Source organism: Dama dama, chromosome 6 (assembly GCF_033118175.1).
Source record: "Dama dama isolate Ldn47 chromosome 6, ASM3311817v1, whole genome shotgun sequence".
In the NCBI taxonomy this organism is placed as follows: Eukaryota; Metazoa; Chordata; class Mammalia; order Artiodactyla; family Cervidae; genus Dama; species Dama dama.
In genome coordinates, this window is record NC_083686.1 from 11,467,152 (window position 1) to 11,484,056 (window position 16,905).

The 16,905-nt window shown below is 42.6% G+C and overlaps 1 protein-coding gene across 3 annotated transcripts in view; it reads left to right on the plus strand.

Moving 5' to 3' along the window:
• The window catches only part of CLNK (cytokine dependent hematopoietic cell linker), a 202,483-nt gene that overhangs the window by 140,292 nt on the left and 45,286 nt on the right, over positions 1–16,905 (plus strand). For all 3 annotated transcript variants that reach the window (XM_061145510.1, XM_061145512.1, XM_061145511.1), the window contains 4 exons: positions 6,085–6,110; positions 6,325–6,344; positions 8,238–8,348; positions 16,048–16,075. In XM_061145510.1, coding sequence (XP_061001493.1) covers positions 6,085–6,110; positions 6,325–6,344; positions 8,238–8,348; positions 16,048–16,075 — 185 coding nt within the window. The remainder of the gene's footprint in view (positions 1–6,084; positions 6,111–6,324; positions 6,345–8,237; positions 8,349–16,047; positions 16,076–16,905) is intronic.

The following is a 16,905-nucleotide window of genomic DNA, read 5'->3' on the forward strand; positions in this document are numbered from 1 at the left end:
CCATGCTGTGTTCAGCTGTCTACATGGTCTCTCAAGAAGCAATACATTTTGCAGTGGAAGTGGGTTTTATCTTATCGCAAACTCAGGAGCAAAATAACAGTCGAGCAGATGTTGCTAATTACATATGCAGCCACCAGATGGCGAGCACGCCAGCCTCCTCCTAGAGAAAACTGCTTGATTGAATCTCAAGATGGGAAAAGACCCCAAAGAACACCTGTTCGGGTCTTCTGATGTGACAGGGAACTTTTCGTAGCATTTGAGTTATTTGTGTACCTCATCAGGAAGGTAGATTGCCACTTTCCCTGTAATTTTCCATTATGCAATAATTTCCTAACAATTATGGAATATTTGTTTATTGCTATGCCATAAAAGTCATTACTTGAAGTGCATTAACTCATTTACTCCACACATGAGTTCCCATGAAGTCTGAGTAACCAAGTCTCACTTTTCCAGAATAAAAATTGCAACTGTTTCTCAATCCATTTGTTTATGTCATAAGCATTTTTTGAGCACCTGTTATGACCCCACCAATAGTAAGTAGCACAATCAAAATGCAAACTCAAGAAGTCCAGCTCCAAATCGCATCCTCTTCCAGTGTATACCTGAGTTGTTACTACTTCTTAAACAATTCCTATGCCTCCCCAAAAAAAGATGCCTGCATTTTATCTGAATTATTATCAAAGCTATATGACACTCGGATGACGTATTTCATCTTTTTGATCTAGTCTTCTCACTTGTGGAGTCCCTGAAGATCATTTCTACCTATTAATTTATAACATTTCAGTTATCTAAGCAATAAATAAGAGAAACCCATGGCATAAATTACTACTATTAGACATATTTGATATAGCTGAAGCCCTCAGGATTTTTGTTGTTGCGTATGATATCATACACACATTTTTTATTCTTTTTTATTTTTTGAATTTTATAAATGTCTTTATTGAGATACAGTTCACATACTATAAAATTCACTAATTTAAAGTTTACATCCATGGCTGATTCATGTCAGTATATGACAAAAACCACTACAATAAAATAAAATAAAATAAAGTTTACAATTCAGAGATTCCCCTGGTGGTCCAGTGGCTAAGACTCTCAATGCAGGGAGTCCAGGTTCAATTCCTGGTCATGGGGCTAGATCCCACATGTCACAACAAAGACTAAAGATCCCGCATGCCACAACTAAGACCTGGCACAGCCAAATAAATATAATAAATATTTTTGTTAAAGAGAGAGAGAGGCTGACTCTTTAAAAACAGATGGACTTCGCTGGTGGTCCAGTGGTTAAGGTTCTGAGCTTCCACTCCAGTGGGCATGGGTTCGATCCCTGGTGGGGGAACTAAGATCCAGCATGCCAAAAGAATTTAAAAAATAAAAATTTTAAAGGATAAAGTATGCAATTCAATGACATTAGTATATTCACAGAATTCTGCAACAAATGGCCACAATCTAAGTTTAGAAAAATGTATCTCCCCCCAACAAAAACCTGTTCATTAAAAGCTGTTCCCCAAACCTTCCCCTTTCCCAAGAAACCTCTAATATACTTCCTGTCTCTATGGCTTTGCCCATCCTAGGTTTTTGAAATATAAATGAAATCATGTAATACATAGTCTTTTGGCTTCCTTCAATGAGCATGTTTTAGATCATCTATGTTGTAACATGCAGCATGTTGTAACATGTAACATGTACTTTATTCCTTATTATTGCCAAATCATAGTCCTTAGTATAGATATAGTTATTTATCCTTTTGCCATGTTGTTTACTCTTTCATCAGTTAATAAACATTAGGATGGATTTTACCTTTTGACTTTTATGATAGTACTGTTCTGAAAATTCATGTACAGGTTTTGGTATGGGTGTATGCTTGCCTTTCTCTTTAGTATATCATGTCCAACTCTTTGCAACCCCAGGGACTGTAGCCTGCCAGGTTCCTCTGTCCAGGGGATTCTCCAGGCAAGAATACTGCACTGGGTTGCCATTTCCCTCTCTAGGGGATCTTCCCAACCCAGGAATCAATCTCAGGTCTCTTACATCTCCTGCATTGGCAGGTGGGTTCTTGACCACTAGCGCCACCTGGGAAGCCCAGAATAATCACCCAGGAGAGGAATTACTATACCATGCAGTAGCTCCGCATACACATGTTTTTTAAATGAGGAGGATACTCACTGATGCCAGGGAAAACTTCCACTGTAATGAGGGTACACTGCTTACAGACAGGGTACAGGAAAGATGCGTGTATGCAGTGTGTGTGTGTTCAGTTGGGTCTGACTCTTTGGAACCCTATAAACTATAGCCCACCAGGCTCCTCTGTCCATGGAATTTTCCAGACAAGAATTCTGGAGTGGGTTGCCATTTCCTACTCCAGGGGACCTTCCTGACCAGGAACCGAACTCGGGTCTCCTGCATCTCCTGCCCTGCAGGCGGATTCTTTACCATTGAGCCACCAGGGGAGGCCCATACAGAACAGATGCACCAGGGTTAAGGCAAAGTTCTCATCACAGCCTAAATGACCCCGTGTGACCCCGGGCACGTTCTCACCTCCCCCACCGCTGCCTGGAGAGTGCTGTGTGCTGTGCTTAGTCACTCAGTCACGCCCGACTCTTTGAGACCGCATGGATGATAGCCTGCCAGGCTCCTCTGTCCATGGGGACTCTCCAGGCAAGAATACTGGGGTGGGTTGCCATGCCCTCCTCCAGGGGATCTTCCAAACCCAGGGACTGAACCCAGGTCTCCCACTACCAGCAGATTCTTTACCATCTGAGCCACCAGGGAAGCCCAGAGAGTAGAACTCCTTGGTTCTCATCCCACCCCAGGGCCTCTGTACTTGCTGCTCCCTCTGTCAGGGACGCTTGCCCAGGCATTCACATGGTGCGTGCCTTCACTTTCTGCAAGCTTCTGTTGTCATTGCCCCTCCACAGAGGTCGTCTGGCATCTGCAGGAAAAACAGTAGCCCCATCTCCCGTCTCTCACACACCCAACTTTCACTTTTCTTTGTAGTGTTTATCACCACCTGCTATCATATACTTTTGCTTGTTTTTTATCTCCTTCTACTGGAATGTGAGTTTACATAACAATAGAAACTTTTTTTTCCTGGTATTATATTCCCCAACACCTACATCAATAAATTTATTAAAAATGAATCCATGCCTGACATACACTAGGGGCTCAAGAGTAAGCAAATGAATAAAAGCAAGATAGATGTCCTTTTCTAAATTCACAATCACTGAATCAAATGAGATGCATATCTCTGAAGCAATAAATGGAATGTTCCTATTGAATTCCAGATACTCAGTCTTCTTATTGAACTTTTTTTTTTCAGTGAATTGAATTGATCCCCAATAGATACAGTGTATGAAAAAAGGTGTCTTGGACATCCGACATCTAGCTTCACTAAGCTGATATAAGGCAGTTTCTCAGGGAGCTCTGCTGCTGAAGCCAATACACAATAAAATGAGGGCATATCATTTCCTGCTTTCTGATTTTGTGCCTTAAAGAAGCACCCTGTGGCCTAAGTTTTTTTAGTAATCTCATCAAAATAGTCAATGACTTAACGTTAACTAGATTGTTGCTGCTGTTGAAATACAACCTGGGTCGTATTTTTGTATTTTTACAGTTTAGGAACATCTGCAAATTTTGTCTGCCATTAGTGCATTAGTGTTTGAATTCATGCAGGGAAGTCTATACTATCTAAAATGCATTTTCAAAAAACGCAATAAGGAAAATGGTAATTTTGTCCAATGAGGTAGTTTGGGGTTTTTTTTGTTTGTTTGTTTGCTTGTTTTTTTGGCGTCTGAGGTTTATTGGGAAGGGGAATCCGTTGTCATGTGGGAGGTCAGACCAATAGATCTAGTGCCTGTGAAATAAAATCCATTATCTGGCTTCTCTGGAGAGGTATGGAGCCCTCTCAGAAGAGCTGGACTGAAGAAGAAGCCACTTATCTCAGTCTACTCCTCCCTCCCTCAGTTAGGCCTAGAAGAACCTTTAAAATCATCCAGACCATTGTGTGTTGTGTTGTGTTGTATTGTTTTTGACCAAAAGAAATTTTCCCAAAAGAAATCTCAAAAGGAGATCCAGTGGGAAGTGGACCGAGGTGGAGCCTCCACAGTGACAAAGAAACCCAGCCTCTCAGCCTTACAGTTTCCTTGGGAGTCCCCAGGAGGACCCCAGGGGACTCTGCATAGCAAAGTTTTAAAACAATGATTTATTCCAATTGTGTCATCTCACAGATAAGGAAAGGAGATTCAGGCAGTACTAAGTTGAGTTTTAAGTCTCCTATAATAAGATACTTGATTCATGGCAAATAGATGGGGATTTAAGGGAAACAGTGATAGACTTTATTTTCTTGGGCTCCAAAACCACTGAAGATGGTGACTGCAACCATGAAATTAAAAGACACTTACTCTTTGGCAGAAAAGTTATGACAAACCTAGACAGCATATTAAAAAGCAGAGACTTTACTTTGCCAACAAAGGTCAATATAGTCAAAGTTATGGTTTTTCCAGTAGTCATGTATGGATGTGAGAGTTGGACCATAAAGAAGGCTGAACGCTGAAGAATTGATGCTTTTGAACTGTGGTGTTGGAGAAGACTCTTGAGAGTCCCTTGGACTACAAGGAGATCCAACCAGTCCATCCTAAAGGAAATCAACACTGAATATTCATTGGAAGGACTGATGCTGAAGCTCCAATACTTTGGCCACCTAATGCAAAGAGCCAAGTCATTGGAAAAGACTCTGATGCTGGGAAGGATTGAGAGCAGGAGGAGAAGGGGACAACAGAGAACAAAGTGGTTGGATGGCATCACTGACTCAATGGATATGAATTTAAGCAAGCTCTGGGAGATGATGAAGGACAGGGAAGCCTGGCGTTCTGTAGTCCATGGGGTCACAAAGAGTCAGACATGACTGAGTGAACAACAGCCATGGTAAGATGCAATCATCTCACTGACTCCTCTCACCCCCTATAAAACCATTTATCAAGTCGCATCCATTTTTATAGATAAGTGAACATTGCTCACTCAAAGAGCTTTCTCTGACACCCCATCCCACGTGTCCCTTCAATGCCACACCCTTCTCTTCCTCAAGTGTTTCCCATGCATGACTACCCTTTAGGTATAAGCCCTATGGCAGCAGGGACAGTGTCTCTCATCATCCCCATTATGTCCCCAGAACCTAGAACTTGGCCTGTAAACAGAACAACTGGAAACACCTTGAGGGGAAGGATTGTGTTGCGTTTGTCTTTATCTCCAGAGCTTGGCCCTGGGCTTTGCTCAGAGTAGCAGCTCAATAATTATCTGAGCTGAATTGCGCTGTGGAAATAAAACTACTTAAGAGTGAGAGGGTTCAGTCGTTTGACTCTTTGCGACCCCAAGGACAGGCTCCTCTGTTCATGGAATTCTCCAGGACATTGCCATTTCTTCCTCCAGGGAATCTTCCCAACCCAAGGATGGAACCTGGGTTTCCTGCATTGCAGGTGTATTCTTTACCACTGAGCCATTGCAAGAGCACATAAAACTACATAGAAGTCAGGAGAATCCTTTCCAGGCCCCATTCAGGCTTTTTCTAGGGTCAGGTGTTCTTGGGCAATTGTCCTCCCTAGTTTTGTCTTTCATGAAATAAAGTAATTGGATTCTGGGGTCTTAGAAAACCCTTTCATCTGAAATGTTCTGTGATACAGTTTTTCTCTTCTTAGAAATGCCTGATGAAAGTGGGTGGCAAGAACTTGAATGAGATGACTACATATTTAAAAGGATATTAACCAACAGCTAATGGTTAAGAGAGGACCTCAGGGGTCACACCACATGCGATGAGATCTTCATTCTACCGTTTACTAACTGGGGGACTGGAAGTGAGGTACTTAACTTCCCCATGCTCCAGTTTCTTCATCCAGAGCAAAGGCAAGGATTAAATGAGATCACATAACGAAAGTATTTAGCATGGTGCAGGGTATCTCATAAGATGGCAACAAATGTTCATTGGCATTGCACCAGAATTATTCAAATGGGAATAATTTCCGTTTAAACGTGTATAAAGGTAACTTGATGACATTTTCCATAAACTCACTACTGTTCCTTCTTATGTTTTAGGAGACAAACCCACAAAGGGAAACAAGGTAAGAAAAAGCATTAAAATGCATTTGTTACTCACTCTTTATTTTAGAAGCATAGGAATATGGACAGTGTGAAGGTTTAGATGGCACTTGAAAAATATACCCTAGAAATTTGGCTGGGTTTTGTTATTTGTTTGTAAACCAAAAAAAAATTGTTAACCATGAGCTCTGCTCAAAGAACAATAACTATAATTTCTGGTTCTCTTTCCTTTTGCAGACTCCTTTACCACCTCCTCGGTAAGACACTGAAAAGAGAATTTTGTTTCGCAATATACTGACATGATTAGTTCCAGAGTTTGAAAAGAGATACACAGACATCTGACACTGAAAAACTAATGAGTTGGTCAATGAACAAGAGTAAACAAGCCTCATTCATCCATTTATCATTCATTCATTCACAGTCATATAGTCAATATCCCTTCACGCAGCCATCTTTAACGAATGCCTTGCTTGCCTGCTTCCTGTTTTTTTCCCTTCATTTAGTACAGAAGTCTCTGTCTCCTCTAAGTATAGAAGTCTCCCAGAGTCCTGGCCCTGAGAAATGCCTTCAAGGGACCAACAATATATAAGTACATATTTATATAAGTACTTATGTTTTTATACATAAGTACATGTATTTTATATACATGTTTACATACATGGGGCTTTCCTGATGGCTCAGATGGTAAAGAATCTTCCTGCAATGCAAAAGACCTGGATTCGACCCTTGGGTTGGTAAGATCCCCTGGAGAAGGGAATGGCAACCCACTCTAATATTCTTGCCTGGAGAATCCCATGGACAGAGGAGCCTGGTGGGCTGCAGTCCATAGGAGTCACAAAGAGTCAGACACGACTGAGCCACTCAGCATGCACACACATACATATATGTATATATAAATATGGGGGTGGGTGAAACCTACAGATTTGATTTCTCAGGCTCTGAGTTGGCCCCTCTATTGTCCTACTTGGGCCCATGAGGACCTCCATCGCAGCACTTCCTACCCTGGTGGGCCACCTTCTCACCGCTCCTCTCTTTGCCCTCGCAGAGGGCAGCTTTTTGAGCCAAGGTCTGTGTCTTTTTCTCCCTCTGTGTACCCAGCATCACCAACAGGGCCCGACCCACTCTGTGAACGAGTGAGGGCCTGGGGGAATAAACGAGTGAGCGATTGGCTTTGGAACACTGTCCCATTTCGTTAGAGAGATTCAAAAGCTCAGGTCTTCCAATCCGGGGCAAATGAAAGGCTGCAATCATAGTTTCACCCCAGGCTGCCTAAAATGTCAACAGCTGGCATAGACCTGTGACACCCTGTAGCAAATTACACCACACTCTGGAAAAAAACAGAACCAGAACAAAGGGCAAGCTACAGGGAAAGCGACTGAGACTCGTTAGAAGAATGAGTATTCTGACTTTCCAAGCTCCGTGTAAAGTAGTGGGCCATCCCCCAAACTGCCATTTCCAACCCAAAGCGGCGGACACAGAAGGCAGGGCTGTCTGAATTCCGGGTCTGAGGAGCCATCTGTGTGGCAGACCTCAGGTCCTCACTCTGACTCTTCTTTTTTTCTATTAATTAATTTATTGATTTTAATTGGAGGCTAATTACTTTACAATATTGTAGTGGTTTTTGCCATACATTGACATAAATCCGCCATGGGTGTACATACAACCCCCATCCTGAACCCCCCTCCCACCCCCATCCCCATCCCATCCCTCAGGGTCATCCCAGTGCACCAGCCCTGAGCACCCTGTCTCATGCATCCAGCCTGGACTTGTGATCTATTTCATATGTGCTAATATAGACATTTCAATGCTATTCTTTCAAATCATCCCACCCTCGCCTTCTCCCACAGAGTCCAACAGTCTGTTCTTTACATCTGTGTCTCTTTTGCTGTCTCGCCTATAGGGTCATCGTTACCATCTTTCTGAATTCCATATATATGTATTACTATACTGTATTGGTGTTTTTTCTTTCTGACTTACTTCACTCTGTATAATAGGCTCCTGTTTCATCCACTTCATTAGATCTGATTCAAATGCATTCTTTTTAATGGCTGAGTAGTATTCCATTGTGTATATGTACCACAGCTTTCTTATCCATTCATCTGCCGATGGACATCTAGGTTGCTTCCATGTCATTCTGACTCTTCACACAGGCCGCCCGTCAAGCTTCCGAAGAAGTACCAGCCCCTCCCCCCGGAGCCGCCGAGCAGCAGGCCGCCGTTCCCCCAGAGGCACACCTTCCCCGAAGCCCAGAGAGGGGCCAGGTGAGAGGCTTGCTGTTGCTGACGATAAGATGACCAGGGGACGGGGGGGAGGGGGAGGACGGCCACCTCTCGAAGTAGACTCCCCAGCCTGGCGGGGACAGCCACCCCCACCGTGCGGGAAAGCATCTCAGAAATCTCTATTTTGACTCCTTCATGGAAAATACACTTTCTTTTTATGTCCTTCTTCCTTACGTTGCAAAGGACAAGTTGTAGGGACCCAGCAGGATGGGGTTTGGTTCCCAGTTGAGCCACTTCTGGCTGCAAAATTTCAGGAAGCTCTTAGATATCTCTGAATCCTGCTTACTTATAAGAAGAAAATAATCATCCTTGTGAGGTAGGATTGTAAGTTTCCTCAAGTTCTAGGGTAACATCTGTCGCAGCATAGGAAAGAAGACAGAACAATCACTTAAACAGCATCTCCTATCTGTACCTAACAGAATTAGACACCCGTAACCATATTTGGGGGCTTCCCTGGTGGCTCAGACAGTAAAGTGTCTGCCTGCAATGCGAGAGGCCCGGGTTCAATCCCTGGGTCAGGAAGATCCCCTGGAGAAGGAAATGGCAACCCACTCCAATACTCTTGCCTGGAAAATTAATGGACAGAGTAGCCTGGTTGGCTACAGTCCACGGGGTCGCTAAGAGTGGGACACAGCTGAGCAACTTCACTTCACTCACAGCCCTAGTTGGGGGCTTCCCAAGTGGCACTGGTGCTAAAGAACCTGCCTGCCAATGCAGGAGATAAAAGAGACTCAGGCTTAATTCCGGGGTCGGGAAGATCCCCTGGAGGAGGGCATGGCAACTCACTCCAGTGTTCTTGCCTTGGAGAATCCCACGGACAGAAGAGCCTGGGGGGCTACAGTCCGTGGGGTCGCAAAGAGGCGGCCACGATGAAGTGACTGGGTGTGCACGCATGCAGCCCAATCAAGTTTGACTTTCTAAGGTTTGAAAAGGCCAAAGCGCCCACCCCAGCAGAGGCACATAATAGGTGCCTGGTGAAAGGGCTCCCTACCCAAAGGGCACAAAAAGTGATTAAGATTCAGAGAAGTTAGGTGACTTGTCAAAGTTATAGGGTTGGTAAATGACTGTTGAGGGGGAAAAATATGCAAAGTCCATTGCAAGATGTTGGGAATGCCACCAGAACTAAGAGAACTTTGTCTTACTTTTTTCCTTTTTTTTTTATTGGGGTATAGTTGATTTACAATGTGTTGCTTTCAGGTGTATAGCAAAGTGAATCAGTTATTCATATACATATACGCACTCTTTTTTTGGATTCTTTTCCCATAAAGATCATTATAGAGTATTGAGTCGAGGTCCCTATACTATACAGTGGATCCTCATTAGTAAACTACTTTATATATAGTAGTGTGGACATCCGGAGAAGGCAATGGCACCCCACTCCAGTACGCTTGCCTGGAAAATCCCATGGATGGAGGAGCCTGGTGGGCTGCAGTCCATGGGGTCTCGAAGAGTCGGACACGACTGAGCGACTTCACTTTCACTTTTCACTTTCACGCATTGGAGAAGGAAACAGCAACCCACTCCACTGTTCTTACCTGGAGAGTCCCAGGGACGGGGGAGCCTGGTGGGCTGCCGTCTATGGGGTCGCACAGAGTCGGACACGACTGACGAGACTTAGCAGCAGCAGCAGCAGCAATGTGTATGTCAATCCCAATCTCCCAGTTTATCCCTCCTCCTCTTTCCTCTCTGGTAATCATAAAATTGTTTTCTACATCTGTGGCTCTATTTCTGCTTTGTAAATAAGTTCATTTGTACCATCATTTTAGATTCCACATATAAATGATATCATATTTGTCCTTCTCTGAATGACTTACTTCACTCAGAATGAGTCTACAGGTCCATCCATGCTGGTGCAAATGGCATTATTTCATTCCTTTATATGGCTGAGTAATATCCCACTGTATATATGTACAACATCTTTATACGTTCTTTTGTTGATGGACATTTATGTTGCTTCCATGTCTTGGCTATCACAAATAGTGCTACAATAAACATCGGGGTACTTGTATCTTTTTGAATTATGGTTTTCTCTGGGTGTATGTCCAGAAGTGGGATTGCTGGATCTATTTTTAGTTTCTGTAAGGAAACTCCACGCTGTTCTCCATAGTGGCTGTACCAATTTACATTCCCACCAACAGTATAGAAGGGTTCTCTTTTCTCCACACCCTCCTCAGCATTTATTGTTTGTAGATTTTTTGATGATGGCCATTCTGACTGGTGTGAGGTGATACCTCCGACTTTTAGTTTGCATTTCTCTAGTAATTAGTGACATTGAGTATCTTTTCACATGCTTTTTGGCCATCCATATGTCTTCTTTGGAGAAATATCTTCTAGATCTTCTGCCTACTCTTTGATTGGGTTGGTTTTTGTTATTGAACTGCATGAGTTGTTTGTATGTTTTGGAGATTAATCCAGCTCCTAAAGTAATGAAAATAAAAACAAAAACAAATGGGACCTAATTAAACTTGAAAGCTTTTGCACAGCAAAGGAAACCATAAACAAAATGAAAAGACAACCCACAGAATGAGAGAAAGTATTTGCAAAAGAAACGACCGAGAGCCTTGCTTTAGGAAGAGAGTTTTCAATTTATTTTTAGCTGTGCCCAGCTATGTCATCAGATGGCCATTGCTAATGACCATGTGGGAAACACCATGTGAGGCTGTTGTGAAGTTCACTTTATCTGAAAACAGAAGGAAGGCTGGAGATCTGAGTGCCTTTGGCCAGCTCGGGCTCTCTGCTTTCCTGACAGCTGCTCCCTGGGCCCCGTGGGCTGAATCACCCCCTGGAGCGTCTGTGTTTACATCTGGGGATCAACTGCCCAGTGAAGGCAGCCGACAGCTGCAGGCCTTCCAGTTGGCTTTGCTCACCCCAGGTGGTGGGATGGCCCCCGAGTCTGTGTTTCAGCATGTGTTTCAGCCAGGCGTACTGCAGTCCATGGGGTCACAAAGAGGTGGACACTAAACAACAACAACAATAAACTTGGCTTCACCAAACAATTGCTGAATTAGAGCCCTTCAGTTCAGGAAAATGTCATTTAGATCACTCATTGACAGCCCGAAACCAGGAGAGAACACTGATGTTTGGAAAATGCTGGTTAGACATTCTCAACCACTTGTGGGTCATCATTATGATTTTTGCAATACCCATGTGCTTCATAGTTTTTGCTCAGCTCTTTTTTTTTTTTATTTAAATAGATGTATTTAAAAGGGGAACATAGCACTACCATAAGTAACCACAACACAGTTTCAGGGCAAAACTTTCAGTCTGGAGGAGGTTTTTTCTGTTAAAGGGGAAGAAAAATAAAGTTAGAGTGATGTTCAAGATATATGGGCTTTCCTGGTGGCTCAGATGGTAAAGAATCTGCCTGTAATGCAGGAGACCCAAGTTCAATCCCTGGGTTGATAAGATCCCCTGGAGGAGGGCATGGCAACCCACTCCAGTATTCTTGTCTGGAGAATCCCATGGACAGAGGAGCCTGGCAGGCTACAGTCCATGGGTTGGCAAAGAGTCGGACACGACTGGGCAACAAACACTTTTAAGATATTCTAACCACTGCGTGGAAACTCTCTCCTTGATATAATTAGAAAGAGGAAAAAAAGAAAACTTTCCCACTCTGTATCCATTGTAATTTGAATGCCATGATACATGCACCAAATAAAACTCAGCCTGAGAGGTCAGGAGCATAATCATTGCTTGCTGCAGCTCTAGCTACACATGGGCCACTTTGGAGTTCTCAGCATTCTGCAAAAAGCAATGCTTCAATCTGCAGTTTTCTGATAAGGACAGAGAACTGCAGATTGGTCATTGAACTCTGAAATTTCCTTTAAGCTTCAGCCAACGCAGTGGCCCAAGGCGCAGGGTTCAGTCAGAATATAATTTAAATAAAGTGTGTACTATTTTAAAAACTTCACTTTTCATTGGAAGATAATTGCTTTGCAATGTTGTGTTGTTTTCTGCCATGTGAGTGTGAGTGTGTTCGTCACTCAGTCGTGTCCGACCCTTTGCAACCCCGTGGACTGTTGCCCACCAGGCTCCTCTGTCCAGGGGATTCTTCAGACAAGAATACTGGCGTGGGTTACCATTTCTTCCTCCAGGGGATCTTCCCAGCTAGGGATCGAACCCGGGTCTCCCGCATTGCAGGCAGATTCTTTACTGTCTGGGCCACCAGGGACAAGATGAATCTATGTCCCCTCCTTCTTGAACCTCCCTCCCACCCTCTATTCCATCCCACCCCTCTAGGTTTGTCACAGAGCCCTGGGTTGAGCTCCCTGTGTTGAACACAGCAACTTCCCATTAGCTATCTATTTTACACATGGTAATGTTTATGTTCCAATGCCACTCTCTCAATTCATCCCACCCTCTCCTTTGATCGCTGTATCCACAAGTTTGTTCCTTATGTCTGCGTCTCTATTCCTGCCCTGCAAATAGGTTCATCAGTACCGTTTTCCTAGATTCCATATATATACTTTAATATGCGATATTTGTTTTTCTCTTATGACTTTCTTCACTCTATATATAATAATGACAGATGAATGGATAAAGAAGTTGTAGTACATATATACAATGGAAGTCTGATATTTTTATCAACAAAGCATTCATCTGCCTAACTATGGTTTTCCCTCTTCAACCTTGCTGACACCACATCAGCTCAGGCAACCTTAATGTGTATGTTCTGAGGATTTGGGAGATGGAAAAAAATCCTTATACATATTGAGAAACTGTAAACAGAAAGTATGGATTACAAAGAAGATACACAAATTCACATTCATGAATGGAAACTATGGATTTTAAAGTGTGAACTTTATTATCGTTATAGTTTTACAATATAGATATATAATGATAGGTATTGCCTATAATGATGTAATCTATCATTACAGATATTGCCTTTGAGGAAAACTGGGTTAAGGGCACATGGGATGTTTCTGTATGATTTCCTACCACTGGGTGAGAACCACAATTATGTCAGGATGAGAAGTTTAAGTTAAGGAGGGTGTGACTGTTAATAGTGTCCTGCAGATGTAAGGCGTTCTTTTTCTCCACATAGCTTTCATATGTATTATTTCATGAGAACCTTAATCAACCCTCTTCATTTCTGTCTGCGTTTACCCATTTCACAGGTGGGGAAATGAAGCTTCAGAGAGGAAACTTTACTTATTGAACGTGATGGAACTCAGAGATAACAGAACAAGGACTCAAATCCAATTCATTTGAAACTAAGCCAAAAACTAAGAGAGGTTCCGGAAGGGCTATTTTGACAGTAAGAATAGTGTTATCCTCAAATACACGCTGAGCACCAGTTATGCACAGGAAGGAGTGTGCAAAACTTATATTGTGTAGTCAAGGACCATGCTTTATTTATTAACCATCTCAAGCAGCCAGTCATGGGACAATTTACGAGTGGAAGGATGCCCTCAGAGAGGCAGGCTGGGGCTAGAGGGGGAGGCCAGAGTCCCCCCTGCTCCTCTACTCCATCACTTTATGCGGGTCTCTCTGTCTCCATAAATCTCATTAAAAAGGACCTCTGAAAGCCAATACCTTCATTTCATGTGTGAGGGGGGCAACCAACTCGTGGGGGTCTTGTCACCACAGGCATTTCAACGCCCAAGGACATTTGTTGCTCCGAGAGAGGACTTCTTACTTCCTAAGTGGATTCTCTCTTTAAAATCAGGTTTTGAAAGTTACCAATTTAAAAGGCCAATTTTCCCGAAGTCTTAAATTTCCATCTATAAATATATGCTGGGCTAAGTCGCTTCAGTCGCGTCCGACTCTTTGCGACCCCGTGGACTGTAGCCTGCCACCTCCTCTGTCCGTGGGATTTTCCAGGCAAGAATACTGGATTGGGTTGCTATTTCCTTCTCCATCTATAAATATATTGCTCTATTTACAAATGGAGTGCTTTTCTCTAAACAGAAAGACAATCCCTCTGCTTGTCACATTACATAGGTTAAAACATAAGACCTTAAGGAACTCAGTTAAATATCCTTAAACTTCGGAAACGCCTTTATTCGCTTCATGTAATTGATTTTTTAAGTACTTCAAATGCTGACAGGGCAGGTTTAAACCCTAACAAACCAAACTTTAACATTTCATTTTTATAAATCTAATAAAGTGAATGTATAATTATAGAAAAATCCAAGTTCTCTTAAACAGTTGGAATGGTTTAGAAATGAAGTTGAACATAGCTTGACTCTTATTAGCTTAAAATCACAAGTCTAAAAGCAATTACCCAATTTAAATTGAAGCCACATGGCCCATCTGTATTTCTAAGATACCAGAGTTTCTTAAACATTAAAAACACTGAGATTGGCCTCATTTTAACCCCAAACGAATTAATACTTTGGGCGTCTGTTCTACTTCATTACTTCTACTCGTACCTCTTTATCTTCCACTTGCCCCGTTAAGAGGGAGAGGCAGGGTACAGATGCATTATCTCAGATGGGCTGATGAAACAGGTTAAAAAAACATGGGACCTCGGCACACTCGCTTCTGCTTGGAGATCTAAGACCAGGGTATAGCTTCTGAGTGCTGTATGCTGACGCCACCATCTTACCTGATACAGACAGACCTTTATCACCCTAGCTCAACAGCCTTAAACTGGGATTGCTGTTGCAACCTTAATCTCCTAACATCTCTTCTGTTCCAGTCTTCCCACAGGCAGAGGTAGACAGAGGTACACTTCACCCCAACCCCCTTCATAGCCACGTCTTCTGGCTTTGCCCACATTCTCACAATAGTGCCCACTGGATGCTGGACAGGTTCCTTTTTATCTCCAGCAATGCTCACAATGAGGCTTCCCTGGTGGCTCAGTGGTAAAGAATCTGCCTGCAGATGCAGGTGACCCGGGTTCGACCCTGGGATCGGGAAGATCCCCTGGAGGAGGACGTGGCAACCCACTCCGGTATTCCCTGGGAAATCCCACAGACAGACGAGCCTGGCAGGCTACACCCCATGAGGTGGCAAGGAGTTGGACACAACTGAGCGAATAAACAATAACAACAATTTTCACAATAAGCCTCTAGGATAAATAGCCTTGTGGCCACTTTCAGATGAGAAAAAATGAGGTTTGGAGAGGCTAATGAACTCAACTGTCAATATAAATGAAAGGTTTGGAGTTTCTTCTGAGACCATCCAGTGGTCCAAAGTCCACTTTATCCAAGTCCCTGTTGAATTCTCCTCCTCCCATTCAGTTTCATGTTCTTTCTTGTCTCAGATCTCCCGTTATCAGCATCCTTTTTCTCACACAGGCCTTCCTGGGTCCTGTTGTACCACAACTTCACACCTAAAATTCTTGATACTTCCTCAAATTAAAAAAAAAAAAAAAGGAGTTTTAAAATCAAGGTAATAATAGCAGGTCCTTCTGTGCTAATGAAATTTGACATGGAAAACCAAATGTCAGTAGGAATGATGATGTTATTTAAATTCTCCTAAAATGAGAGGCAAGTTTATTCATATCCTTTCTGTCACCACCTTTTATATTGGCTCATAACTTCTTTTGCTTAGAAAATTATGAGAAAAGTAACCTGGCTTTAATTTTATAGAACAGTGATAAATATCACACTGGACTATGGGCTATTAATTTGGCAATGAAAATGTAATCAAAGAGCTTTAAGAGCTCCGAATGATTTTATCCTGATCATTATGAGCTGTATTTTATGTAACATCATATTTCTTTCCCTTGCAGACAGATAAGCTTAAAGAACTTAAGTGAGGTAAGTAGCAATTCTGTCCTAGGAAACAAAAAAAGGGAATTTTTTTGCATTAACTGTCTGTGATGGGCAAGATGCTTAATTATCATAACAGCTATGCTCAATATGTATTAATAGCCTATTTTTTAAAAAAATATTTTTAATTGGAGGCTGCAGTCCATGGGGTCACAAAGAGTCAGACACGGCTGAGTGACTGAACTGAACTGAATTGCTTTACAATGTTGTATTGGTTTCTGCAATGTAAACAATGTAAACTAGCTGTGAATATACATATATCACCTCCTCTTGAGCTTCCCTCCCTTCCCAGATCCAATCCCACCCTGTAGGTGGTCACAGAGCAACAGCGTGAACTTCCTGTGCTATATAACAACTTCCCACTAGCTGTCTATTTTACACAATTATAAAGTACCCTACTTTAAAGGCGATAAAACTAAAGCAAAACAAGCTAAGCCTGAGATTTTAAATGAAATCCCTATTTGCCACCACATTCAGTGTTTATTGGAAGACATGAGGTCTCTACCAATGACTTCCATTCTTCAGCATTTCAGAAGTAAATGTTGGAAATTGTGATACAATTTCCTGACTACTTCTTCCTCACAAGAAAGGACTGCAAAGTGGATTATATAGGAGATACAGAGTCGCACAGACCTGATTTAGAATCCCACTCTGCCATCAACAACTTTGTGAACTTGAGCAAATCCTCCTGCCCTCACCCCACCCCTGTTCTATTCTCTTTTCCCAACCAAAAAATAGAGACGGGTATCCTCAACTTGGCAAAGTCGATGTGGCAAAGTCAAAATCAGCAAAGTCGGCACATAAATGTCCAGGTGAGC